This window comes from Macrosteles quadrilineatus, unplaced genomic scaffold (genome assembly GCF_028750875.1).
Source record: "Macrosteles quadrilineatus isolate MER2022 unplaced genomic scaffold, UCM_ALF_1.0 Scaffold_2__2_contigs__length_208266976, whole genome shotgun sequence".
NCBI classification, from domain to species: Eukaryota; Metazoa; Arthropoda; class Insecta; order Hemiptera; family Cicadellidae; genus Macrosteles; species Macrosteles quadrilineatus.
Window position 1 is genome coordinate 57,207,645 of NW_026542595.1, and position 27,863 is coordinate 57,235,507.

Here is a 27,863-nt window from a genome sequence, read left to right on the forward strand (position 1 = left end):
ATAATACGATCTAATCATAAACAATAACTTGTCCCCTAGATATATAACCAAACAGTAAAGCACAAATCAAGAAATTAACCCTAAAATAATGCAAACAAAGTTTCATCGACACTAGCGCCTTTGTGTCACGTACATGAACTAGACACGAAAAACGTGCTTCAAAATTTACAATGGGATGAGAAGTCTACTTGTGTTGGTTAGTCTATGGTAATAGCATAGATAAAACATACTAATAGCATTGAGTATAGACCTGCTAATAGCTACTTCCCTATAGGGAAATTCGCTAAAAACCATTGACTCTGAGTAGAGTGTATTTTATCAATCTTTAACCGAGTCTTTTCAATACAACATTTTATAGTATTAAACGCATATTTTTTCAACAGATAATAATAATGTTTCCTTTTATTAAAGCACTTAATAAGCTATACGTAATACAATGTGTGATTTATTATAGTACATATAAAAGCAGATTTCAATACTAATTTTCATAGATCTGTATGTTGGTAGCTTTGAAGAACTGTCATTTCATTTTTTCTTTTCATCTGTCATTCCTTAATGTTCAATGTTGTGGTTGTGTCAAAATTCAGGAAAATGAAATAAAAATCTCACAATTAATTATGTAATTTTAGAAATATGTTTAAAATCACTCAGGAAATAGTTTGCTTGTTTTAACCATTATACTTGACAACAATATCATTGATGCTGTTTGGATCTACTGGTAAGGAAAATTAACTTCAGAGTAGTCCTTTAAGTTATCCATTTCAACATCTGCTTAATTTTCCTTCTGATGTCTAGCCTGTATCATAATCTATTAGAAAAGTAGCCTAATTATAAACTCTTGGAAGAAGAAAGCTATTTGAAATAGTAGGCCTAAGTTTATGGTTGAAAATGACTTGAACCACATTGATGTGAATCTGCCAATACATAGCTCACCAATAAATAGTGGAGCGTGGGCCAGTGTGCCATATGATGTCTATTGATGGTGCTATTCCGTCACAATAGGCCCGCGTAGTATAAGTTAAGTTAATACCGGTACACATATAGTCATGTTGTAAAGGATATGTTTACGCATAGCAATACACCAATGTTGTAACTGAGGAACGATTAGAGGGGGTCAAGAAATTGAAAAGAGAAAAGTGCTCACGCATAAATTTATTGACGAATATATCCTGGAACAATAGGCCCCAGTACAGTGATATACATGTGATAAAGAACATGTTCACGCATACACCAAAGTCATAACTCAGAAACACATTAGAGTGACTATATGTATGACTGTACTCCGTCCTTTTGTCCCGGAATTTTGCACGAACAATTTGTGACTTTTCACCCCCTCTAATGTGTTCCTGGGCTACGATGTTGGTACCTACTCTGCTATGTGTGAACATGTCCTTTATCACGCGACAATATGTGTATCATTGTATCGGGCCTATCGTGGCGAAATAGCACCAACAACAGACATCATATGGCACACTTCACTATTTATTGGTGAGTTATTAGCTTCACACAATTTTGGACCACTGCTTAAATTTGCTAAGTGGTACAGAAGCTTCTAAGTTATTTAGGCATCTGGTATGTGCAAAATATTTCCACGGTAAAAAAAATGCTTTAATTTACAGTTTGACCGATAGTTTTTGAGTACCGTACGGAAGCATTAGGGGATTCTTCCTTTCTCTTTCACATACACACACATGCACACGTAAGTTACAATCAGTTAATAAATATTATGATGAAATGGAAAATCAACGTTTCATAATGAATTCATTAGAATAACAGTCAGTTCCGTAATGGAGGAGGAATAACAGTTTTGCTCGGCAACGGTTAGTCGTCGTTTCATTCCGGACTTATCGATATCGGCGTTAACATGTTAACTGCGTGACACAAGTGTCTCCCAGTGCTGAGATTTTGTCGCCCAGTTGCTATGGGTGGTGCCGGCATATTTTTTAATGATTCACATTTTAAATCTATCGGAATTAACAAAGTATTTAGTAAATAGGTAACATTTTGTAAATATTTTAGAGTTGAGCCCACGAGGTTGTAAAGGGATTCTTGGCCTGTTACAACGTTCTAGAATACGTAATTAAGTGAGATTATAATGACTATTTAAAAGCAAATATAATAGAAAAATTCATTAAAAGATAGAAATGTGTGATTTTCACTATAATTTATGCACAAATTTCCGGGAGAGAACCCCCGGACCCCCCCAGTAAGTCCGCCGCCACTGTCGCCCAGTGGAAATGCCTTAAAATATGCTCTGTATCGGCGTGGAGTTCTGTATTAAGTAATTGATATATAACTGGTTACGATAACCTGTTATCGCTCAGTAACGTATTAGTGATAACCTAATATTGATATATAACTATAATTTGCATCTCTGGACACGAGCGCCTTTAATGTGGTTCTCTTCTATTTGTTTGTACACATTTTTGCGTTTATACTAGTTTTATAATAGTATTTTCTCATCTCCGCTAGTTTTATTCCTAATTTAGTTGGTTTTAACACCGCAACACCAAATTTATTCAATTTAGTGACAATGAGTTAGAACAGAATAAAATTTAGTTTTAATGAAATTAAAAAAATAAGTTCAGCACTTTTGGTGTTTGTCATGATTTGACGAGATGTAGAGACTAATTTACATACAAGAGCTTTAAAAGCCACTAAGACCAATGCTGCTTTTTCACTCATGATGTTAAACAATAAGAATAATTGATTGTTAGTTTAATCTTTAAATATTTTTGTTTTATAAAGCTTTTACTTCGGGTAACAGCTTAAAAGTACCGGAACCGGTAATGAAAAAATAATTTTTGTGTAACATAAACAGTACTGTTCTAATTTGATTTTCCGTTCATGCAATATTCCACACCCCCCAGATTTCAGAACCCTGAGTTTAAAATCCAAATTTATGTTCAAACAATATGGATATACTAGCAGAGTACCTGTCCTTCGTACGGGGTTGGCATATTAGTATAAAATGCTTATTGCAGTTATACTCAAGCTTTGTGTTTGCAATGGGGGAGAACACAGTTTGATACAATTTGCTTCTTCAAATTTACAGTATACTAAAGTATTACATGGTATTACTCATCTACCATAGCCATGATGTTCTACCACTTATCCTAAACAATAGAGAAAAATATATTATCAAACATTCGCAAAATATCACACATTATTCATTAAATTAAAACATAAACACAACTGTAAACAATCCTACTTTGACAGTTCTCATTACATATCACAGTTATTTGTTGCTGCTTGGTTCAAATTAGCTTATTTAAAGTTCATTGTGTAGCCACTGAACTGTTGATAAGACTAATATTTAAGGTAGGCTATATCTTAAATAATAGGCAAATTGGCTGTTTTCATAAAAATGCAAAAAAAAACACTAATAGTGCTGCACCCTGTTAGTAAATCTTATACTTGTTAATGCTTTTGCATAGCATAGAACCAACTTTTTAAGTTGAAACAGCTGACTAAATCCTTTAATTCCCTTTAAAATATGAATACTCATAAGGTTAAGATGGGGAACTACAGAGCCACTGGGGCGGAGCCCAAATGGATTTTGGAGATAAGAATATGCCTATATGTTAATCGGGAATGTGGGCTATCATCATGCCAAATTTCAGCCCACTCCGTTCAGTAGTTAATGCGTGATTGAACTTCAAACAAACAAACAAACAAACAAACAAACAAACAAACAAACAAATACACAAACTTTCACATTTATAATATTACTAGCTGTAACCCGCGGGCTTTGCCCCGTTTAACTTCTTAATTTTCAAGATGATCTCGTTCGCATGGCTCAATCACGTCCTAGTTGAAGTTTGTTCGCTACTCTCACTCACCTTTAGGTTGGAGCTCGTTCGCTGCGCTCACTTGCCTTCAGGTTAGCTCGTTCGCTACGCTCACTTGCCTTCAGGTTAGCTCGTTCAATACGCTAACTCGCCTCCAGGTTGAAGTTCGTTCGCTATGCTCACTCACGTTTTGGTTGCAAATTAGCTGTTGTCATAAATGTAAAAGAAATAATAGTGCTGCACCCTGTTGGTAATCCTTGTAACTTTAATGCTATTGAACATCATAGAACAGAACCAACTTGTTTAATTAAAACAGCTGTTAAGATTCATTAATTCCATTTCTCATAAGGTTAACATGGGAAACTCCAGAGCCACTGGGGCGGAGCCGATTGGACGGATCACGAAATTGATGGTGTATAAACCTATTCCATGAAATTCTACACGTATGTACCAAGTTTCGTGGCAATAGGTTCAGCGGTGTCTGAGTCTATCACTGCCAAATATATATACAAACATCCTCTTTTATACTTATAGATATACTAGCTGTACCCGCGGGCTTTGCCCCGTTTAACTTCATAAGTATTCGCGTGGCTCATTCACGTCCTGGTTGAGGTTCGTTCGCTACGCTCACTCACCTTTTGTTTGGAAATTAGCTGTTGTCATAAATTAAAAAAAAATAATAGTGCTGCACCCTGTTGGTAATTCTTGTAACTTTTATGCTATTGGACATCGTAGAACAGAACCAACTTGTTTAATTGAAACAGCTGTTAAGATTCATTAATTCCTTTTAAATATGAAAAATCATAAGATTAACATGGGGATCTACAGAGCCACTGGGGCTGAGCCCGAAAGGGTTTTTGAGATAAGAATATGCTTTAATGTTAATCGGGAATGTGAGCTATCATCATGCCAAATTTCAGCCCAATCCGTCCAATAGTTTATGCGTGATTGAGCAACACACACACAAACACACACACAAACTCACAAACTTTCAGATTTATAATATTAGTAAGATATATATATATATATATATATATATATATATATAGTAAGATAAGATTATTTACATTTTTTGTTGCAGTGCCAGTGTAAGAGAAAAGTAGTTAGTGTTGGTTAATGAATTGTTGCTCCAATGAAATTTGTGTCCCTGTCACTGTAGATAAAAACATACTCCTCTTTAATGCACTAGAAAAGCAGGCAGAGGAATGCACCTTTTTCGGATTTTGAGACTAAGGTGGGTTTTCCTAGCTGCCGAGTACGGCTGTGTGTTTTGGCTCTGACTCTTCACACAATTGTCAAGTACTGGTACAGCCCTTAAAACACTAGAAGCTCACCTGACATTCACAACTCCGCAGCCATATTTGGCAGCTAGGAAAACCTACCATAATAATTTACTGCATTTATGTCAAATCTTCAATGAAGATTTTAATGCTTTTATTTTTGCTCAATACATTTTAAAATTATTTTTCTCGCTAATGTCCAAAGTTTTTGACTATTTGATATGAATCAACGAGGCTAAATTAAGTTTATGATTTGCAAACATGAACATGCTCTGGTACTTTTATATAGTTTGTTATTCAACTGGTATCAAAACTTGTCATTTAATGATTCATAACACTCTCTTTCAGAACTTTATTGCCAATATGGAGGATTATAAATTTTTATTCAAAGTAGTTCTGGTTGGAAATGCTGGAGTTGGGAAGACTTGTCTAGTTCGCAGATTTACACAAGTAAGTATGTTATTTGTTAGGTATTCGTAAACATACCGGGTGTCCGAAAAATAACTCCCTAGTTTTGATAAACGATTGTTTATTGTAGAGAATACATATTCTTATATCTAATACATGAAATTAAAGAGGGTTTACTCAAGTTTATTTTGACATTAGTACACCTCGATATGTGACCCATTTGTAGCTCTACAGATATCTAACCGGTATTCGATCTCTCTCCAAGTGTTAGTTAACATATCAGGTGTCACTGATACTACTGCAGCTACGATTCTTTGACGAAGAATGGTCAATGTCACGTATCTTTTCTGAATAAACCAAGTTCTTAACGTAACCCCACAGGAAAAAATCCAGTGGTGTTATGTCTGGGCTTCTTGGAGGCCACGCGATCGGGCCAGCTCTCCCCATCCATCTTGCCGGGGAGAGCTGGCCCGATCGCGTGGCCTCCAAGAAGCCCAGACATAACACCACTGGATTTTTTCCTGTGGGGTTACGTTAAGAACTTGGTTTATTCAGAAAAGATACGTGACATTGACCATTCTTCGTCAAAGAATCGTAGCTGCAGTAGTATCAGTGACACCTGATATGTTAACTAACACTTGGAGAGAGATCGAATACCGGTTAGATATCTGTAGAGCTACAAATGGGTCACATATCGAGGTGTACTAATGTCAAAATAAACTTGAGTAAACCCTCTTTAATTTCATGTATTAGATATAAGAATATGTATTTTCTACAATAAACAATCGTTTATCAAAACTAGGGAGTTATTTTTCGGACACCCGGTATAATTGCTTACATCTATCTTCTTCGCCTCGTTACTTTACGATTGGATGAGTTTATAAAATTCATCTCAATAATTCAACTAGATTCTAATAAAGTTCATTTTTAAAACAGCAACCTAACTCAACTAGTCAACATGATTGTTGCAGACTATCTATGGTGGCATTGTTATGTTACTCATAGCTGTGTTACTCCCAGCAGTTTAGTTATTTATACAAATGTGAGAGGACGTGTGTGCAAACTGTGCAGTTTAATAGGGTCCAAAACCTTTATCCGAGGCTAAATGAATCAAGTTCAATGTTCCCTTATTTACCTTTTAGAGATTATGTTTGCTTAGAACAGTTATTTGAATATAACTACTGAATTGTAACTGATTTATCATGGAATAAATGACTTTTGATTTGAATTTAAATTAAATTTGTTGATTTTAGATCTGCACTAAAGAGTGATTTATCTACCTTAATCAGGTCACAGTTGTTAAAAATTAACCTATTTAAATTACACTAGTTGCTCTGCCCGTGCTTCGCTACGGGGTGAGAATAGAGAAAAGAAAAATTCGGTTTTACTGCAAGATACTATAATACTATGAGAAACCGTTACAACCCACTTACCAGGAAACATGTAGGCAAAAGCTCAATCCTGCTTATTGATTATTTAAATTAAGATCTCTTAATGTATTACAGTACTATCATTTTATATAGTGTATAGCGTTTAAAATATATGCAAAAGTATATAATTCATTGACCACATGGCACCAAAAACAATTCTCCTTGTAAACAAATTAAATTAAATAGCAGAACAGCATTTCTGACAACAGCTGTAGTTTAATAACAATGTTTGTTTCCCATGTTAATCTTATGGAGGAATACGAAACTTTAAAGGGACCCAGCACCTCACACTCTAATTATTTCCCTAAAAAGAAAGTTTCCTCCACAACTTCACGTTACGCTCTTTCCAATGACACCAAAAACATGTCAATCGGTTCAGTAATTTCGGAGGAGTAATTGTCACAAAAAACCTGCTTGCGTATTATATAAGTATATAGATTTTCATGAACTGTTTATTCTCTTGTTTACAATCTGACTGTGGTTGCACATTCAACTGAAGGATCTTAACTGTTAAATTATAATTTAGGCTACATTTAAACCGTTATAAAGAAAGTTGGTCATCATAACTGGATCTTTGAAAATGGACTCTATTAATAACTAAAACGTGAGGGGCAAAGCTCTAAAGGAAATTACCTTTTTAATTACCATTCACAGGTACGCTAGATCAGCATTAAAATGGCACCTCAATCGTAAAAATTTGTTTTACAATCCGGCTGGTGGGACCGAATGTTCAATGGGGGAATAAAATATGGTAGTTACAAAACCAGAGAGTGAAAAATATGTAAAACTCGAAGGACCGCCCGATTAGGTCGGGAACCATAGAGCTTGGAAACACCTTAATTAAATGAATGAAGAAAAGAGAGTTACTCACCAATTTCCATTGTTCTGTTAGGCTAGGGGAAGGCGTCGTGTCCAAGCTAGGGTGTTGCACAGAGGGATGAGTCACTAGGGAGAGAGGGATCTTGATCTTGATTAAATTGAGCGTTCACGCCAAAACAAATGTCCTTCAATAAATATCTTCTGTCGCGGTAGACCGTTAAACAATACATTCACGAACGCGCACAAAGAAGTTGTAGAAGAGTAGAGCATAGAGGGGGAGAGTAATTTAGAGCAGCACAAGAGACTATAAACACTAATTTTGATTTAGAGTAATAAAGGGACTTTACTTTAAAACTGAACAATGATACATAAGAGAAAGAGTTATGAAGAGACAATTAATCCAAAACGCCTTTAAGAGAAGCGTGGACAAAAGAGACAACACAGCGGGGACGCTATGGTTGCAAACAAACTCAAAACATGAAGAGAACTGAACAGAGTTCAACGAGAACAAGAACTGAGGCGAACTGAGCTTTCCTGTGAGTACAGGTAAACTCCAAAGGGCAAGGGGCGGGGGAAAAATCATCCGTTGCTAGGCGGAAGTGACGACTAGAAAAGAGATGTTGAGAAAACCCTTATTGTATTAAGTATATGGATGAGGAGACCCGTGCAAAAATGGCACATTTTTATAGGGTTCGATTCCTAAGCAAAATGAATAATGCAATTAAAACATTAAACTGAAAGATCAACTGTTCACTTCTAAACAGTTAATGAAAGCTGATTATCATCACTGAATCTTTGAAAGCAAACTCTAAAAAATCCAACACTAGGGGAGTGAAGCCTTGAAGAAATTACCTTTTTAGTAACCATTCGTCACTTTGCTAGTGTGCCGATTTTTAAATCAAAAGATTTAAAATCCGCGACAGGCAATGGACAAGTCAGTCCAACATGACGTAACGCGGAAGGATACGAACTGGAAGACCGTTGGGAGCCGTGCCGTGTGCAAACGTCTCGTCGTCACTCGTGGCTCAGTAATCGCGTAGTCAACATGTGAAGTCGCGTTTTGTCGCTGGTGTAGGACGAATTTATTAATATCTTAATTCGTAGCTCGGAAATTAGCGTTCGGGCGGAAATTGTACATGCATCAAACGATCGCAATTGTCAAAATTTCGCCGAATTGCATTTGGGGGTGTGTTTTATTAGTATTAAGTCGAGACAGTTGAGATGCCGGATTGATTGTTCGCGTTCGTGATGAAAATTCGTACATGCATCATATCGATAGCAAATGTCAGTTTCTAGCGAATCGCGGGTCGTCGTGACGGTATTTTCAATTGAATCATTAAACGCCAGCTCGAAAAAACAAGAATTAATAAGTCCTACACCAGAAAAAACCGTGTCGTGATATTCCGCTCGGTCAGACAAAAAGTCACAAAACCACGAGTCAGTTTTTAAATGTTCGGTACGCGTGAATCTTCGTCGGAATGAATGTTAATGTGTCGACATGTGTACGTAAGTAAATGTTTGTGTTATTTGTGTTTTAGTATTAAAATAGTCTTGCCAATCTGCCACATTTTTTCACATGTACCACTCGTTTTACAAGTTATGAATCATGTTTTGTTTGGTCTGAGATTTTCATGTTTCATTTGGTCTACTTAGAGCACATGGTCACGATTCAGTATAAAATGTTTTATTAAATTTGGTTATGTCATACAAAGGATTTAAGTTATAATAGTGAACCTAGTCAAATGAAAATTATTTCTTAAATTGAATTGAAATGGTGTATTAATTTAAAGAGCAATGTTTATCTGTGATATTATTATTTTTGTATTCTATGTAAAGTCAGATTCTATCATCGTCAGTATTATTATTTAAAACGTTTGTATTTCATGTGTAGAATAATTTTTGAACAGTATTACATTTTTTAATAGTGAGAGTTTGATTGTGTAACGTAAATGGGGGTAACAGAGTGCTCGGTCGAAGGCTAGGGTTGATAAAGGGTCATGAGGATAGACTCCCATTAAATTCATAAATATTAAATACTAAATAAAAAATTATCAAATAATCGACTCAGCAGTCGATTGGCCCCGTTGCACTGATCAGCAAGGAGTGATGTAGATCACAAACCTACATAATAGTCCCTGTTTGATTAAATTGTAAACTGGCCAGTTTGATAAGTACGAACATCTTTGGGGAGTCTGTGATCCAAAACAAATAAATAAAATCATCAAGGCTAGGTTTTCCCGAGACTTTGCAGTTTTAAAAATGAACAAACCGCCAATTTGAACATTCAATCTTGCAATCAACTCTCTCACTCTCTCTTTCAAAATATTGTTAAATTGTGCACAAAAAAGGTTATTACATTGTTTATATTTGTTACTTGTATCACAGCTCAATTCGACTCATTATACAGTATTTTTACAAATCACCATCTTTTCATTATCCTGTGTTTCAGCTGTTAGTATCATTAGTATAAAACTGGTAAAGTAAAGAGGTAAATGGCTTAACTGAAAGAGGTATACAAAGTATTCACAATGAGTGTTGATGATCACATTTTGTAAATATATTTTGACAGTGCAATTTTTATAAGTTCAGTTCATAATATTTAATATCAAATTGGTGAATTCATAAATAATCGGCTTAACCAAAATCCAGTGTATATAAACATCTTGAAGTCATACTTTTGATAAATATTTCTCTGAACAAACAGTCGATAAATATTTTCAATCAATATTTCAATATTATTATTTGCAATTTTACAGTTTTACAGAGTATCAATTCATATCACAATCTTTCATCAGAACAGCACATTTTAAATTCATGGAGTGTTCAAATAGACACATCTATTAGTTTTAAGAAGTGTTAGAATTAAGCTGAAGAAGGTGTGAAGGAGGACAACATATCAGACCTCTCACGGTCCATAAATCGGACTTCTGGGATATTTAATTACAGGGCCCACACTTAACATCTTTATTTCCACTGCGCAGCTCTGTGATTAATGTCCTCAGTAGTTCAATTAAAAGTGTAAATTAAATTCATTAAACCCCACCAGGGGGCAACTTTTTGTTATACTCACACCTGTATGGAATAGCCAAATTGCATTACATAAAGGTGTGAGGTGATTTTGCTTGATGGAATGATCAATTAAGTAAAGAGTATATTTTGAATATAAGTGAAGAATTTCTTTTTTTTCTTTACAAAAAGTGGTAGCAGAGCGTGGTTACATAATATCAGACATCGGGCCGTTCACCACAACAATGTCCCCCGCCCTCGCCCACTCCATCGGCAACAGCTGACTGTCGACTGCGCTACGGGTCAATGAACTGACTGTTGACATCTACTCAACGCTGAATGCTAGATAATTCTACAGTGTGTTAAGCGTGCGCGTTTACACCATTCAAATTGTTGATGGATTGATGCAGTTTTGGTTTATGACACAAGGTGTTAGTTGACAACAATTTTTAATTTCTCAGTACCGACCTCAAAGCAAAATGTTTATTATTGTTAAAGTTTCAGATTTTCTATTTTTGTTATTCAAATTTCAAATGTTTATGTGTAAAATTGTTTCGTGTTAAATGTATTAAATGTAAATCAATGGAAAAATGAACAAAAAAATGTGTCGTATGAATGAAGCGTCAGTTGCCACGTCAAGCGTCGTCGCGCCGGGTCGAAATTGTCCCGGGATGGAAAAGGCCTTCGTGCGGACCTGAAGGTCGCTCGGGCCAATTTTTTTTGGCAGGGGAGATTTCTGTGCCGATTTTTAAATCAAAAGATTTAAAATCCGCGACAGGCAATGGACAAGTCAGTCCAACATGACGTAACGCGGAAGGATACGAACTGGAAGACCGTTGGGAGCCGTGCCGTGTGCAAACGTCTCGTCGTCACTCGTGGCTCAGTAATCGCGTAGTCAACATGTGAAGTCGCGTTTTGTCGCTGGTGTAGGACGAATTTATTAATATCTTAATTCGTAGCTCGGAAATTAGCGTTCGGGCGGAAATTGTACATGCATCAAACGATCGCAATTGTCAAAATTTCGCCGAATTGCATTTGGGGGTGTGTTTTATTAGTATTAAGTCGAGACAGTTGAGATGCCGGATTGATTGTTCGCGTTCGTGATGAAAATTCGTACATGCATCATATCGATAGCAAATGTCAGTTTCTAGCGAATCGCGGGTCGTCGTGACGGTATTTTCAATTGAATCATTAAACGCCAGCTCGAAAAAACAAGAATTAATAAGTCCTACACCAGAAAAAAACCGTGTCGTGATATTCCGCTCGGTCAGACAAAAAGTCACAAAACCACGAGTCAGTTTTTAAATGTTCGGTACGCGTGAATCTTCGTCGGAATGAATGTTAATGTGTCGACATGTGTACGTAAGTAAATGTTTGTGTTATTTGTGTTTTAGTATTAAAATAGTCTTGCCAATCTGCCACATTTTTTCACATGTACCACTCGTTTTACAAGTTATGAATCATGTTTTGTTTGGTCTGAGATTTTCATGTTTCATTTGGTCTACTTAGAGCACATGGTCACGATTCAGGATAAAATGTTTTATTAAATTTGGTTATGTCATACAAAGGATTTAAGTTATAATAGTGAACCTAGTCAAATGAAAATTATTTCTTAAATTGAATTGAAATGGTGTATTAATTTAAAGAGCAATGTTTATCTGTGATATTATTATTTTTGTATTCTATGTAAAGTCAGATTCTATCATCGTCAGTATTATTATTTAAAACGTTTGTATTTCATGTGTAGAATAATTTTTGAACAGTATTACATTTTTTAATAGTGAGAGTTTGATTGTGTAACGTAAATGGGGGTAACAGAGTGCTCGGTCGAAGGCTAGGGTTGATAAAGGGTCATGAGGATAGACTCCCATTAAATTCATAAATATTAAATACTAAATAAAAAATTATCAAATAATCGACTCAGCAGTCGATTGGCCCCGTTGCACTGATCAGCAAGGAGTGATGTAGATCACAAACCTACATAATAGTCCCTGTTTGATTAAATTGTAAACTGGCCAGTTTGATAAGTACGAACATCTTTGGGGAGTCTGTGATCCAAAACAAATAAATAAAATCATCAAGGCTAGGTTTTCCCGAGACTTTGCAGTTTTAAAAATGAACAAACCGCCAATTTGAACATTCAATCTTGCAATCAACTCTCTCACTCTCTCTTTCAAAATATTGTTAAATTGTGCACAAAAAAGGTTATTACATTGTTTATATTTGTTACTTGTATCACAGCTCAATTCGACTCATTATACAGTATTTTTACAAATCACCATCTTTTCATTATCCTGTGTTTCAGCTGTTAGTATCATTAGTATAAAACTGGTAAAGTAAAGAGGTAAATGGCTTAACTGAAAGAGGTATACAAAGTATTCACAATGAGTGTTGATGATCACATTTTGTAAATATATTTTGACAGTGCAATTTTTATAAGTTCAGTTCATAATATTTAATATCAAATTGGTGAATTCATAAATAATCGGCTTAACCAAAATCCAGTGTATATAAACATCTTGAAGTCATACTTTTGATAAATATTTCTCTGAACAAACAGTCGATAAATATTTTCAATCAATATTTCAATATTATTATTTGCAATTTTACAGTTTTACAGAGTATCAATTCATATCACAATCTTTCATCAGAACAGCACATTTTAAATTCATGGAGTGTTCAAATAGACACATCTATTAGTTTTAAGAAGTGTTAGAATTAAGCTGAAGAAGGTGTGAAGGAGGACAACATATCAGACCTCTCACGGTCCATAAATCGGACTTCTGGGATATTTAATTACAGGGCCCACACTTAACATCTTTATTTCCACTGCGCAGCTCTGTGATTAATGTCCTCAGTAGTTCAATTAAAAGTGTAAATTAAATTCATTAAACCCCACCAGGGGGCAACTTTTTGTTATACTCACACCTGTATGGAATAGCCAAATTGCATTACATAAAGGTGTGAGGTGATTTTGCTTGATGGAATGATCAATTAAGTAAAATCACCTCACACCTTTATGTAATGCAATTTGGCTATTCCATACAGGTGTGAGTATAACAAAAAGTTGCCCCCTGGTGGGGTTTAATGAATTTAATTTACACTTTTAATTGAACTACTGAGGACATTAATCACAGAGCTGCGCAGTGGAAATAAAGATGTTAAGTGTGGGCCCTGTAATTAAATATCCCAGAAGTCCGATTTATGGACCGTGAGAGGTCTGATATGTTGTCCTCCTTCACACCTTCTTCAGCTTAATTCTAACACTTCTTAAAACTAATAGATGTGTCTATTTGAACACTCCATGAATTTAAAATGTGCTGTTCTGATGAAAGATTGTGATATGAATTGATACTCTGTAAAACTGTAAAATTGCAAATAATAATATTGAAATATTGATTGAAAATATTTATCGACTGTTTGTTCAGAGAAATATTTATCAAAAGTATGACTTCAAGATGTTTATATACACTGGATTTTGGTTAAGCCGATTATTTATGAATTCACCAATTTGATATTAAATATTATGAACTGAACTTATAAAAATTGCACTGTCAAAATATATTTACAAAATGTGATCATCAACACTCATTGTGAATACTTTGTATACCTCTTTCAGTTAAGCCATTTACCTCTTTACTTTACCAGTTTTATACTAATGATACTAACAGCTGAAACACAGGATAATGAAAAGATGGTGATTTGTAAAAATACTGTATAATGAGTCGAATTGAGCTGTGATACAAGTAACAAATATAAACAATGTAATAACCTTTTTTGTGCACAATTTAACAATATTTTGAAAGAGAGAGTGAGAGAGTTGATTGCAAGATTGAATGTTCAAATTGGCGGTTTGTTCATTTTTAAAACTGCAAAGTCTCGGGAAAACCTAGCCTTGATGATTTTATTTATTTGTTTTGGATCACAGACTCCCCAAAGATGTTCGTACTTATCAAACTGGCCAGTTTACAATTTAATCAAACAGGGACTATTATGTAGGTTTGTGATCTACATCACTCCTTGCTGATCAGTGCAACGGGGCCAATCGACTGCTGAGTCGATTATTTGATAATTTTTTATTTAGTATTTAATATTTATGAATTTAATGGGAGTCTATCCTCATGACCCTTTATCAACCCTAGCCTTCGACCGAGCACTCTGTTACCCCCATTTACGTTACACAATCAAACTCTCACTATTAAAAAATGTAATACTGTTCAAAAATTATTCTACACATGAAATACAAACGTTTTAAATAATAATACTGACGATGATAGAATCTGACTTTACATAGAATACAAAAATAATAATATCACAGATAAACATTGCTCTTTAAATTAATACACCATTTCAATTCAATTTAAGAAATAATTTTCATTTGACTAGGTTCACTATTATAACTTAAATCCTTTGTATGACATAACCAAATTTAATAAAACATTTTATCCTGAATCGTGACCATGTGCTCTAAGTAGACCAAATGAAACATGAAAATCTCAGACCAAACAAAACATGATTCATAACTTGTAAAACGAGTGGTACATGTGAAAAAATGTGGCAGATTGGCAAGACTATTTTAATACTAAAACACAAATAACACAAACATTTACTTACGTACACATGTCGACACATTAACATTCATTCCGACGAAGATTCACGCGTACCGAACATTTAAAAACTGACTCGTGGTTTTGTGACTTTTTGTCTGACCGAGCGGAATATCACGACACGGTTTTTTCTGGTGTAGGACTTATTAATTCTTGTTTTTTCGAGCTGGCGTTTAATGATTCAATTGAAAATACCGTCACGACGACCCGCGATTCGCTAGAAACTGACATTTGCTATCGATATGATGCATGTACGAATTTTCATCACGAACGCGAACAATCAATCCGGCATCTCAACTGTCTCGACTTAATACTAATAAAACACACCCCCAAATGCAATTCGGCGAAATTTTGACAATTGCGATCGTTTGATGCATGTACAATTTCCGCCCGAACGCTAATTTCCGAGCTACGAATTAAGATATTAATAAATTCGTCCTACACCAGCGACAAAACGCGACTTCACATGTTGACTACGCGATTACTGAGCCACGAGTGACGACGAGACGTTTGCACACGGCACGGCTCCCAACGGTCTTCCAGTTCGTATCCTTCCGCGTTACGTCATGTTGGACTGACTTGTCCATTGCCTGTCGCGGATTTTAAATCTTTTGATTTAAAAATCGGCACAGAAATTTAAAACATTTTATCCTGAATCGTGACCATGTGCTCTAAGTAGACCAAATGAAACATGAAAATCTCAGACCAAACAAAACATGATTCATAACTTGTAAAACGAGTGGTACATGTGAAAAAATGTGGCAGATTGGCAAGACTATTTTAATACTAAAACACAAATAACACAAACATTTACTTACGTACACATGTCGACACATTAACATTCATTCCGACGAAGATTCACGCGTACCGAACATTTAAAAACTGACTCGTGGTTTTGTGACTTTTTGTCTGACCGAGCGGAATATCACGACACGGTTTTTTCTGGTGTAGGACTTATTAATTCTTGTTTTTTCGAGCTGGCGTTTAATGATTCAATTGAAAATACCGTCACGACGACCCGCGATTCGCTAGAAACTGACATTTGCTATCGATATGATGCATGTACGAATTTTCATCACGAACGCGAACAATCAATCCGGCATCTCAACTGTCTCGACTTAATACTAATAAAACACACCCCCAAATGCAATTCGGCGAAATTTTGACAATTGCGATCGTTTGATGCATGTACAATTTCCGCCCGAACGCTAATTTCCGAGCTACGAATTAAGATATTAATAAATTCGTCCTACACCAGCGACAAAACGCGACTTCACATGTTGACTACGCGATTACTGAGCCACGAGTGACGACGAGACGTTTGCACACGGCACGGCTCCCAACGGTCTTCCAGTTCGTATCCTTCCGCGTTACGTCATGTTGGACTGACTTGTCCATTGCCTGTCGCGGATTTTAAATCTTTTGATTTAAAAATCGGCACACTAGATCGTAAGCTTTACAATGACATCTCAATCGTAAAAATTGGTTTAGTAGGACAGCTGAAAAAGGGATAGAACAATGAAAACCTTTATTGTATTATGTAGCCATATAGATGGATTATTTTAGCATTGAGTGTACTTGTACAACAGTGTTAAGTATGAAATTGCATATGAAGTTGTATGGTTTTAAATGGTTGAATGGTTTAAAATGGGGTTTTATACTCATGCAAATTAAGTTGATTACAGAAGTAATGTAAGTGTCACCATGCACAAAATAGAAGAATGAATTGTATCAGATATTGCTATCAGCCGATGGATAGAAATTAGGCCTAGGCTTTTTTGAACCGGCACGAGGACAGATTAAAAACATATGACAATTTTGTTTTCTATTTCTAGGGGCTGTTTCCTCCAGGCCAAGGGGCTACCATTGGTGTTGATTTCATGATTAAAACAGTTGAAATCGATAACGAAAAAGTGAAGGTAAATAGACATTTCTCTGTTTGTTTCTAACCTAATCTTGTTGACCAGTTTAAAAGTTACATCATTAACTCATTAGTAGCACAATTTCATTCCACTGTCCAGAAAACATATTTCTCTGTATCAAACTTTTACAAAATGTTAAAATATTATTTCATTTCTGAAACTTACTTTACTGATTAGTGATTGTAACTTAAAAGGTTCATGATAGGTGCTGGTCTTGTTGACCTTAGTTATGGTCTGTCTGGTTGCTGAGAGTTGGTACACCTAATGTAGTAATTTATAATTTATAAATTTATTCATTTGTTAATTTACCAATGCTAAAAGCTAGTCTTACCACTTCAGTACCTATATAATGTAGGCACTAATCCTTGGTATTTCCAGGCCTTTTAAAATTTTGATTTTTAAAGGTGATTTTTCCACAAAAACCCTTAAAATAACAAAAAAATCTTATTATTCATTCTGATAGCCCCTGGATTTCATTCTGGTAAGCCGATAAAAAAATCTTATTTTAAAAACCAGTTTTGATCAAAACTAGTATTTTATGGTCCTTATAATTCTTAAAATAAACGGTATCAGCATTCTGACACATACTTTCTCCCATAAGTTTGTAAACAACCTTTATCATGTGTAAGCGGTGAGAGTAAATATACGGAAATGGGATTTGTACAATTTTCTTCAGAATTTAAAGGACTATAACATACTAAATTTTTATCAAAATCGTTCGGACTAATTTTGGGAAAATCTGATTTTCCGTCATTTTATGGGGTTATATGGAAAAATCCCCATTAAAAATAAAAATTTCTAAAAAAAAACTATCAAAATTGTAAGGACCATAACATCTATAATATTAAAACGAAAGTGTGTTTTTTTATTTCACGATTCTGAATCAACCACTTGACGGATTTTCACGATTTTTGTGTTGAAAGAAAGAAAATTTTGAAAACTAGGGAATGTCGAAGCCATAATTTTAGTTTAGGGTCCCAGTTTTTTAGAAATTAAGTTTTAATTTTTAAAAAGTCTAGCAGCCGACGCTAAGATTCTAAACTAGCTTTTGGCATAAAATAATTTGCTTAACATAACAGCTGTAAACATTCAGCTTTTGTGTCACAAATTCAGCATTTGGATAAAAATGTAAAGACATACTTAGGGTTGACTTATTTATACTATGTGGAATGCAAATCATTGATACGTTCAATTCTTCTGTAAGAGGATGACAGATTAATAAAATTATACATAGTAAAATACTAGGATGTTCAAATTATTTTTTTAAAGCAATCTTTGTAATCTTCGATTTGTTTTAGAGCAATATAATTTGTTTTAACTAACAGCTGGTTAAATATAAACTATGGAACTATGAGGTTATTTTATTTACTCTTATTTTGTCATTGATTATAGGAAATAAGTAAGATTAGTAGAGATAATAAGACCACAGTTTAAAATAATTTAGACCAAAATTAATTAAACCACAGTACAAATCGAGTCTCTGTACACGAGTCTTAATAAAAAAGGATAAATGCAAATTATTTTACTATTCAAATTTTCGAAGAAAGAATAGAAAAATAACAATGTTTACATGTTTTAATTCTTCATGGTAGCTTTTTGTTTACAATTAATGTTTGTCTACTTAACTTTGTTTGGATTAGGCCCGGAAATATTGATGTCATAAAAAGAAGATCAAGAATAATCAGGAATCACAATTTTAAATTACCACCACAACCTCAGCCGAGTGTTATACAAAGATTGAACACAACGTCAACAATTGACGTAGGATACTGCAATTAGACAAACCATCCTTTTATGAAATCGTGTTCAGTTGTGGTTACGTTTAGGGGCGCCTATATCAGCGCCCCCAAACGTGAAAATATCACTTTTATTTTAACTATGAATATATTGTAGTTTAAATTAACTAATATGGGAAATTACAATGTACACTTATTCAATGAGGGTGGGTAATTATTAAGGATAGAACTGATAACGGTATGGATAATAAACATTGACAATTACGTCATTAGCTTTACTAGCGTGTTTACTTTTTATATTCCTGCTACATGTGACCAGTTCTTTTAGTAATCGTGAGTTCTTTTTTTTTCAAATTAATGTTAGTTGAACCAAACAGCTGTTTCAAAACAAACTGTTATTGTTTTTACTTTTCTTTGTTTACACTTACCTATTTATTTAGCAATTAATGCAGTGAAATTGATATAAAGGATAGGTGTGACGATTTATGTGTACTGTGAATATTATTGGATATTATCGTTTTATTTTAGGTCGTTTCTATTCAGACCTACTGGAAATTGTGTATAGTAGTTGTATTGTGGTGATAATAATTATGGAAGAGGCAGGTATGCTATGGAAGGTGGTATCGTTGACTAAGTCTATACACTTCTCAATTGACTATTACTCTCTCTACTGTAGGCTACTTATAATCAGTGTGCGTCTGTGCGAATCGGCTGCAAATTTCACTTCAACGCTTTTCACATCGTAAAAATTGCAGAATTGCTCTTTTATTGTAAAATTATCGGATTTAAAATGCATGTCGTATAGGCTTAGGGTACAGTTTCTTAACTGGGCTATGCTATCATAACCTAACCTAACCAACCAAACTTGCTGACGGTGAAAACAACGCATGAAGGTTTACTAATCGAATCAATAGTTTCAATCGATATTAGCATAGCCCAGTTAAGAAACAGTACCCTAAGCCTATGATGGAATAAAAACATATTTGGTCACACAACATTTGTTTACAAGATGATTTTTCACATTAAAACTGCAAGAAACTTTGTCTTTATATGTGTAAACTAGCTGATTTGAATTGTACACGGTTTTAACTGACTACTGAATTCCCGTACGTAGGACGGGCTAACACCTCGTACTATGTTAAATCAAAACCGGATTTTTGTCTAAAATCCTATTTTTCGTTATTTTATGGGGTTTTTATGGGAAAATAACATAATTTACCATAACTTTTGAACCGTAATTTTTACAGAAATTGGATTTTTACCATTTTGTTCAGAATTTAAAGGGCTACAACATACTAAATTTTTATAAAAATCGTTCAGGCCATTTTTGAGAAAATCCGATTTTTCCGGTTTTTTATGGGTTTTTATGGGAAAATCCCCATTAAAAATCAAAATTTCAAAAAATTAAAAAAGCTCCTGGAGATACCATGGGTTAGAACCTACATACCAAATTTCATCGAAATCGGACCACAGGTGTAGTCTCTAGCTCTGTACACATCCAGACACACAGACACACACACACACACACAGACATCACTACGAAAACCACTTTTTTGGGTCCAGGGGGACCCAAAACGAATATATCCACTCAAAACTCAAACTCGAAAATTTTGACGAAAACAATACTTTCTCCATATACTATGGTATAGGGGGAGAAAGTAAAAATAGTGCCCCCTCCATTGCTGTAAAAATTACGGTTCAAAAGCTATTGCAACTTTTGTGATTTTTCCTATAAAATATCATAGTTGTTCTCTCCGCTTACTCTTGATAAAGGATAAAGGTTGTTGTTGACAAGCTATAATGGGAGAAAGTATGTGTCAAATTGCTGACACCGTTTATTTTACCATGAAACAAGTTAACATACAAAAACGCTATCCCAGGAGTCCTGGGGGTAGAGCTCTAGGGAATTTTAAGATTGAGAATAAAATAGAAACATTCGTGGGCATTTAGAGAACAATTTCATAAAGTTTCATGATTTTGTTGATATTAAAGCTGCAGATCTGGGATACGGCTGGTCAGGAGAGGTTTCGCTCCATCACACAGAGCTACTACAGGTCTGCACACGCTCTGATCCTGGTGTATGACATCAGCTGTCAGCCGACGTTCGACTGTCTGCCAGACTGGCTGCGGGAGATAGAGGAGTACGCCAGTAGCAAGGTGCTCAGGGTGCTAGTTGGTATGTTTAACTCTTGCATAATGTTTGCTAGTCAAATTGTATTGCATTGTACTGTAGAAACAGCCCAATTACTGGGGACCACGAGTTGAGGTTGGTTTCTTCAACACACGTGCGCTTGTTGTGATAATATTTGTAACTGACTGGACATCTAAAACTAAACCTGATACATCATATTTATCAATCAGTTTCTTCAGCCATGATTACTAAAATTATTCCACAGTTGTTCAGTTCTTTTACCTTATATTTTTTCTTTAGCCTGTTTAAAATTAATATTAGAACAGCCGATGATTTTTAAATAATTCATAATATTGTAAAAATAAACATTCCATTATGGTTCTTCTTGTTACAATAATTTGATTAATTTTCTGATTTTCTCACATAATTTTAATTTATTTTACACAAACGCTCTACAACAATGCTTGGATTTTGTTAATTTTTTTTATATATTTTTGGTTATTTATTACCTACTAGCTGTAACCCGCGGGCTTTGCCCCGTTTAACTTCTTAATTTTCAAGATTATCTCGTTCGCATGGCTCAATCACGTCCTGGTTGAAGTTTGTTCGCTACGCTCACTCACCTTTAGGTTGGAGCTCGTTCGCTACGCTCACTCACCTTTAGGTTGGAGCTTGTTCGCTACGCTCACTCACCTTTAGTTTGAGCTCGTTCACTGCGCTCACTTGCCTTCAGGTTAGCTCGTTCGCTACGCTAACTCGCCTCCAGGTTGAAGTTCGTTCGCTACGCTCACTCACCTTTTGGTTGCAAATTAGCTGTTGTCATAAATGTAAAAGAAATAATAGTGCTGTACCCTGTTAGTAATTTTTGTAACTTTAATGCTATTGAACATCACAGAACAGAACCAACTTGTTAAATTGAAACAGCTGTTAAGATTCAATAATTTCATTTCTCATAAGGTTAACATGGGAAACTCCAGAGCCACTGGGGCGGAGCCCGAAAGGATTTTTGAAATAAGAATATGCCTATATGTTAATCGGGAATGTGAGCTATCATCATGCCAAATTTCAGCCCAATCCGACCAGTATTTTTCGCGTTCACTTGTCACAAACATACATCCATACATCCATACATCCATACATCTAAACTTTCTCATTTATAATATTATTAGTAGGATTATTTCCACGTCCTAGGATGCTAGTTCTAGCCCAGAACTGTTTTACACATTACTTCAGTCTAGTCCTAGAAGGTTGTGGCATTATCACATGGATAATATCCATTAGTGGTTGACTGGATTTGAACCCAGTACCTCGGGAACCGAAGTCCTACGCTCTACCACTAGACCAGCTCGCTCCTCAAAATTGTGTTATTAAAATCAGATTGACTATTGGATACTGAAGTTGTATCAATAGTCAAAAGTAAAATTTTCCTTACTTTTCAAAATTGATTGAACAGTTAAAATTAATATTTCAATGAAATAACGCTTATTAACAAAATGGTATCGAACGACAATGCCAACTTACAAAACATCATCTTTTATCTTACATAAGAAAATACTGTAGTGCTAACAAATCAAAATTGTAACCTGAAAATGATCTATCCTTTAAACACTAGGGTTTTATTACTGGGCAAAAAATACATGTTAGTAAATTATTATTTGTTTTATTAGGTAACAAAATTGACAGAGAAGACAGGGAGATTCCCACTCATGTAGGTGAGGACTTTGCCCAGAGACACAATATGTATTACCTGGAAACTTCAGCTAAAGAGGCGGACAATGTGGAGAGACTCTTTCTGCAGATAGCTGCTGAGCTCATGGAGGTATGCATGGTCACTCCAGTACATCAGGACTTTTGTTTGGTCCTTTGCGTTTTCATGGCAAACCTGGACAATTGTGTGTGGCAAGAATAGGTAAAAGTTCAGAATAGGTTCAAGCAAGTACAAGAGTTGTCTGTAAATTAAGGTCTCCATTGAGCTCCCGTCACAACTCAGGAAACTAATTCAAATCTGAGACCAACGTCACGTTCTTTACTTCATCCACTATGGATGCATTGCACGGCGTCCAAAATATAGTTTTTGAGCTGTTTCACGCTGCCACTTGCAAGACGTCCAATAGCTCAGCGCATTCTTACGACATCCATAGCGCCTGCACACAGAGTACTATTTTACCGTCTGTAAGGCATACTAAGCTAACATAACTTAACCTAATCTAACCTTGCTCCGTATGCAAGAGCTCTGGACGACACCTGCAACAAGTTTTTAAGAGTATAAAGTGTGCTGTTGCACGACGAGCCAATCCCATGACGCCCAAAACTAGTAGAAAAGACTGTGTTTCTTGCAGTTACTGTACTTTTAGACATGATGCGAATTTGACTTTGTGCTACAGTCAAATAGTTTATATTGGACGTCATTAGACAGCTCAAAAATTATATTTTAGATGTCGTAACACTGACTTATATCATTGGACATTGTGACATTTGGACGTCGTGCAACACTCCCTATTATAATATAATATAATTATAATACCTCACTACTATTATATCTGGTTTTCACCCTTATGGGACCATTGGTTTTGTCATACTATTTGAAAACATCTTGAAAGAAAATTGACATTCCTGCCAAGTATAAATCACGTTTTTAGCTTCCTTTTGATCACTGAAAGTTGTGATTTTAATACACAACTTGATCATTTTAGTGATCCTTTGTGAATGTGAGTGATTGTCTTTTATGCTATCTCTGTTTATTTTCCAACAGCAAGCTCGATGTAAAGAACTGCCCAGGTATGATCAGACAAATCCTACAATCAATGGACGGACAACTTCTATAGGTGATTCTTGCTGCTCAAGACTCTCCTAAGCTCAACTTCCTCGTCTGTTTCCTTGGTTGTGGCCTAAAACATTACACATCTCTGCTGGTGTAGTTGGTACTTGTCCTGGAAAACACCTGTATTAAAATGAATACAGGTTCAATCGTGGTGAAAATCCTTTGTACCTTTGTAAGTTGGGTTTGTCGCACGCATTATGATGTTTATCAATTTTAAGCAAAATAACAATGGTTTTAGACTGACATAATAAGTATAAAATTCCCCCTGCATTTAATAGTTAATTTAAACAAGACCAAATAAACAATTTAGAATAATAGAGTAAATAGTCATTAGCAGATTCGAGAATTGCTTTCCCTGAACTTTGTATAACATCACATTTTAATCAGGTATTTGAGACACTGGTTTAGTACTTATTTAGTTGTAGTATTAATTAACAATTACAGAAACATTTGTCAATAAGAAGATTCGATAAGAAATATGATGAATGTTTTAGTAAAGAAATGTTATTTTTAGTAATTTTATTATTTATTTATGTTACAGATTATTTTAATATTCAGGTATAATTAGATATAATTCCTGCTTCTAGTTAACTTACATCTCCAAATCTTCTCCAACTAACACAACCTGAAAGTATTTTAATTAGACATGTTTGTTTATAGAGCACATTATAATGAAGTAGATCCTGGATTATATCTTAGTTTTATCCTCCTTTAAGTTTGAACGGTATCAAAGTAATACATTTTTGATCTTTCATGCATTCAAGTGAATAGTTATGTGCTTTGTAAAGGTAAGCATGACAATTTTTTCTCTAAGACAAGATAAGTCTTACAATTTGACTCATGTTAACTAATGTTATTGTAACAACATTGTCAATTTTCTAGTATAATCTGTTCATTCGGAGGATTGAATGTCAAGATGTTGACACTTTCTCTTTACAATGTTGAATGGTTGTACAGAATAGTGTACATTTCCTGTGATATAGCTTATTGTTGTTACCCTGTATGTTAAGGCATTTGTACTTACCTGTAAATAGGAGCACTGATTGGGTGTTTGTTTTAAACTAAATATATTTAAATATCTAAGCTATTTTAAAATAATTTTGATTTATTTTTTGTGGTAATTTCTGTGGTTATTATGTTAGCATAATTTGTTTTATTATTACTATCTTACATGTAATGTGGTGGGGTTTTAACTCATTGTGAATTCGTTTTTGAATTAAGTAAAAAACAGTATTATAAAAATTCCATGTCATTAAAATGAATTGTTATATAAGTTATTTTACTTGTGTTAATTGTTATAATTGTTTTTAACTTATGTGACTTTGTTACTTAATTTTACTTTTATGGCTAACCTAAACTGGCCTATTTAAATTAAAATCATTTGTAAAATATTTCTCACTTGTCTTTTTCTTTGTACTCGTACATTGTTTAAACATTTAAGAAGGGTATAACAATTTGAAAAAATTATATTTTGTTGTATAAATGAGAACCATTCTTTTTAGACACAGCATTACCTAATAAGGAATGTATTCCGAGATTGAGCTGGTCTTAGCCGTAGAGCGCAGGATTTCAGTCCTTGAGGTCCTAGGTTCAAATCTCACCCAATCACTAATGAATTTTAGTAATAATGCTGTAGCCCCTAGGGCTATCCTGAAGTATTGTGAAAAACGATCCCGTACTAGGGCCTAGCGTCCTAGGAGAAAAATTTTATAAAAATGTCTGTCATAATAGTTTTTATGAGAATTAACTCAATCCATTAATCTACTTAAACCACTTTGTTGATCAGAGCTGTTTTTATCTGCTCAAGAGTATCAGGACCCTTGTTAGCTAAAGGTTCCACATATTTTGGTTGTAACTGCTGAAAATTAGATTTTCTTTTTTACAAACTCAATTTACAGTTTGCTGTTTCTCCCAATTTGAATATTCCGTAAGCATTTTAAGACATTCTTCTGACACTATCAGTTATCGTACTAATATTACAATGATAAATAAAGTGCAATGTGCAAAACTGGAGCCATCAAATAAGCTTCTTAATAAAAAATTAATAAAATGGTTACGATTATGTTTAAAATCTAATATATATAAAATTCTCGTGTCACAGTGTTTGTCTGCAAACTCCTCCGGAACGACTTCACCGATCGTTATGAAATTTGGTGTGTAAATTCTGTAGGCATGCGAATCGGACGTAAACTATTTCCCGTTTCGAAATTCTTAAAAGGGCTCCGCCCCAGTGGCTCTGGAGTTTCCCATGTTAACCTTATGAGAAATGGAATTAATGAATCTTAACAGCTGTTTCAATGGTTCTGTTCTATGATGTTCAATAGCATTAAAGTTACAAGGATTACCAACAGGGTGCAGCACTATTATTTCTTTTACATTTATGACAACAGCTAATTTGCAACCAAAAGGTGAGTGAGCGTAGCGAACGAACTTCAACCTGGAGGCGAGTGAGCGTAGCGAACGAGCTAACCTGTAGGCAAGTGAGCGCAGCGAACGAGCTCCAACCTAAAGGTGAGTGAGCGTAGCGAACGAGCTCCAACCCAAAGGTGAGTGAGCGTAGCGAACGAACTTCAACCAGGACGTGATTGAGCGATGCGAACGAGATCATCTTGAAAATTAAACGTAACGGTACTTTCTTTCCATCGGTCTGTCTTAGGGGAAACCTATAACTTAGGCGATACGAAGTTCGCCGGGTCAGCTAGTGTATTTATAAATCTCAAAAAAGTTTGATTCTTAAATGGTGTTGCCCTCAGCCGATCCACTCAACACAAACTTTACTGTTTTAACTCTCTGTGTTTAAATTTAGAAAGTTTTGCTCATAATAAGTTTGGTAAAACTGCCAACACTTTTTTTGTATTGTATATTATACTCCATTCATAGAATTTAGGCGTTTCTAGAGGAAGATATCTATCCCCTCCACGTCTTGATCCCAGTAAACATAGCTCAACAGCTGAGATTTGTCAAAACGTTAATTAGTTGCAAAATTCATTAAGGAGAAAAAAGTGTGGGGAAACTTCCCCTCAAACCGCCTAAATATTGTGAACGGAGTATAGTACCTATTCTAATAAGACTAAAAGACTTATTTTGTATTATTTGTGTAATGTAGTATTACAACATTTTGAACTTAAACTTATTTTATTGGTGGGGTTCAATAATTTTACAACTTTTTGTTGTGCATTCATGATTTACTTTAATTTTATCAGTTTAAGAAACATAATAAAAGAATAATGCATTGTTAATTTAATAAAATAAACATTATATTCCTAGCTGTGTTTTATTTATTGACTCAGGGCTTCTGGTTTTGGTGGGATGGCCAAACAATTTAGATATAGTTTCGGGTTCAAATCAAGGCTGGTTGCATGATGTGCTGTAGCGCTGATCACTTGTTGTCTGAGCATGTATTGCAGGGTCGTAGGCTTGTGTCATTCATTACACGTGGTTCCATGCTTATAAATGCTGGCACCTACTGTGTTGCTGGTGGGATGACACTGTGAAGCTGTTGAATGCTGCAGTATGGGTGGTACAGGTGCTGGTCTCAGAAGTGTCGTCATTGGTTACTGAGGCTGCTGTTGCCATCTGGATCATGGTGGCAGCAGCAAACTCAATAGCAATGATAAACATGTAAAGCACCTCATCTACTGTCTGGGAGTCTTGTCTCCCTTTAAAAAAATGTTTCAGTATTTTTGAAAACAAAATTTTTTTAAGTATTTTTGAAAACACCAAGTTTACGCTATTTACTGTATGTAAAATCCAGAGATGACTGAACAGACTGGTAAATATGTTTAAAATGAAAGGAGCAATTTTACATTTGTTCGTACAATCAATAGGTCACTCATGGAGGGAAAGTAAGTGATTTGGCTTTAGAAATACTCTACATAGACAAGTCTCTGGGGACTTTGCTCACACAGGTCC

The 27,863-nt window shown here is 34.9% G+C and overlaps 1 protein-coding gene across 1 annotated transcript; it reads left to right on the forward strand.

Moving 5' to 3' along the window:
- The first annotated feature begins 557 nt into the window (after positions 1-557).
- Positions 558-27,211, forward strand: LOC128985702 (ras-related protein Rab-30-like). Its single transcript, XM_054405493.1, has 6 exons — positions 558-718; positions 5,420-5,521; positions 17,177-17,260; positions 20,992-21,175; positions 22,798-22,949; positions 23,883-27,211. Exons 2-6 carry the CDS (start codon positions 5,435-5,437, stop codon positions 23,982-23,984), a joined length of 609 nt encoding a protein of 202 aa, XP_054261468.1. The 5' UTR covers positions 558-718; positions 5,420-5,434; the 3' UTR covers positions 23,985-27,211.
- The last annotated feature ends 652 nt before the right edge of the window (positions 27,212-27,863 follow it).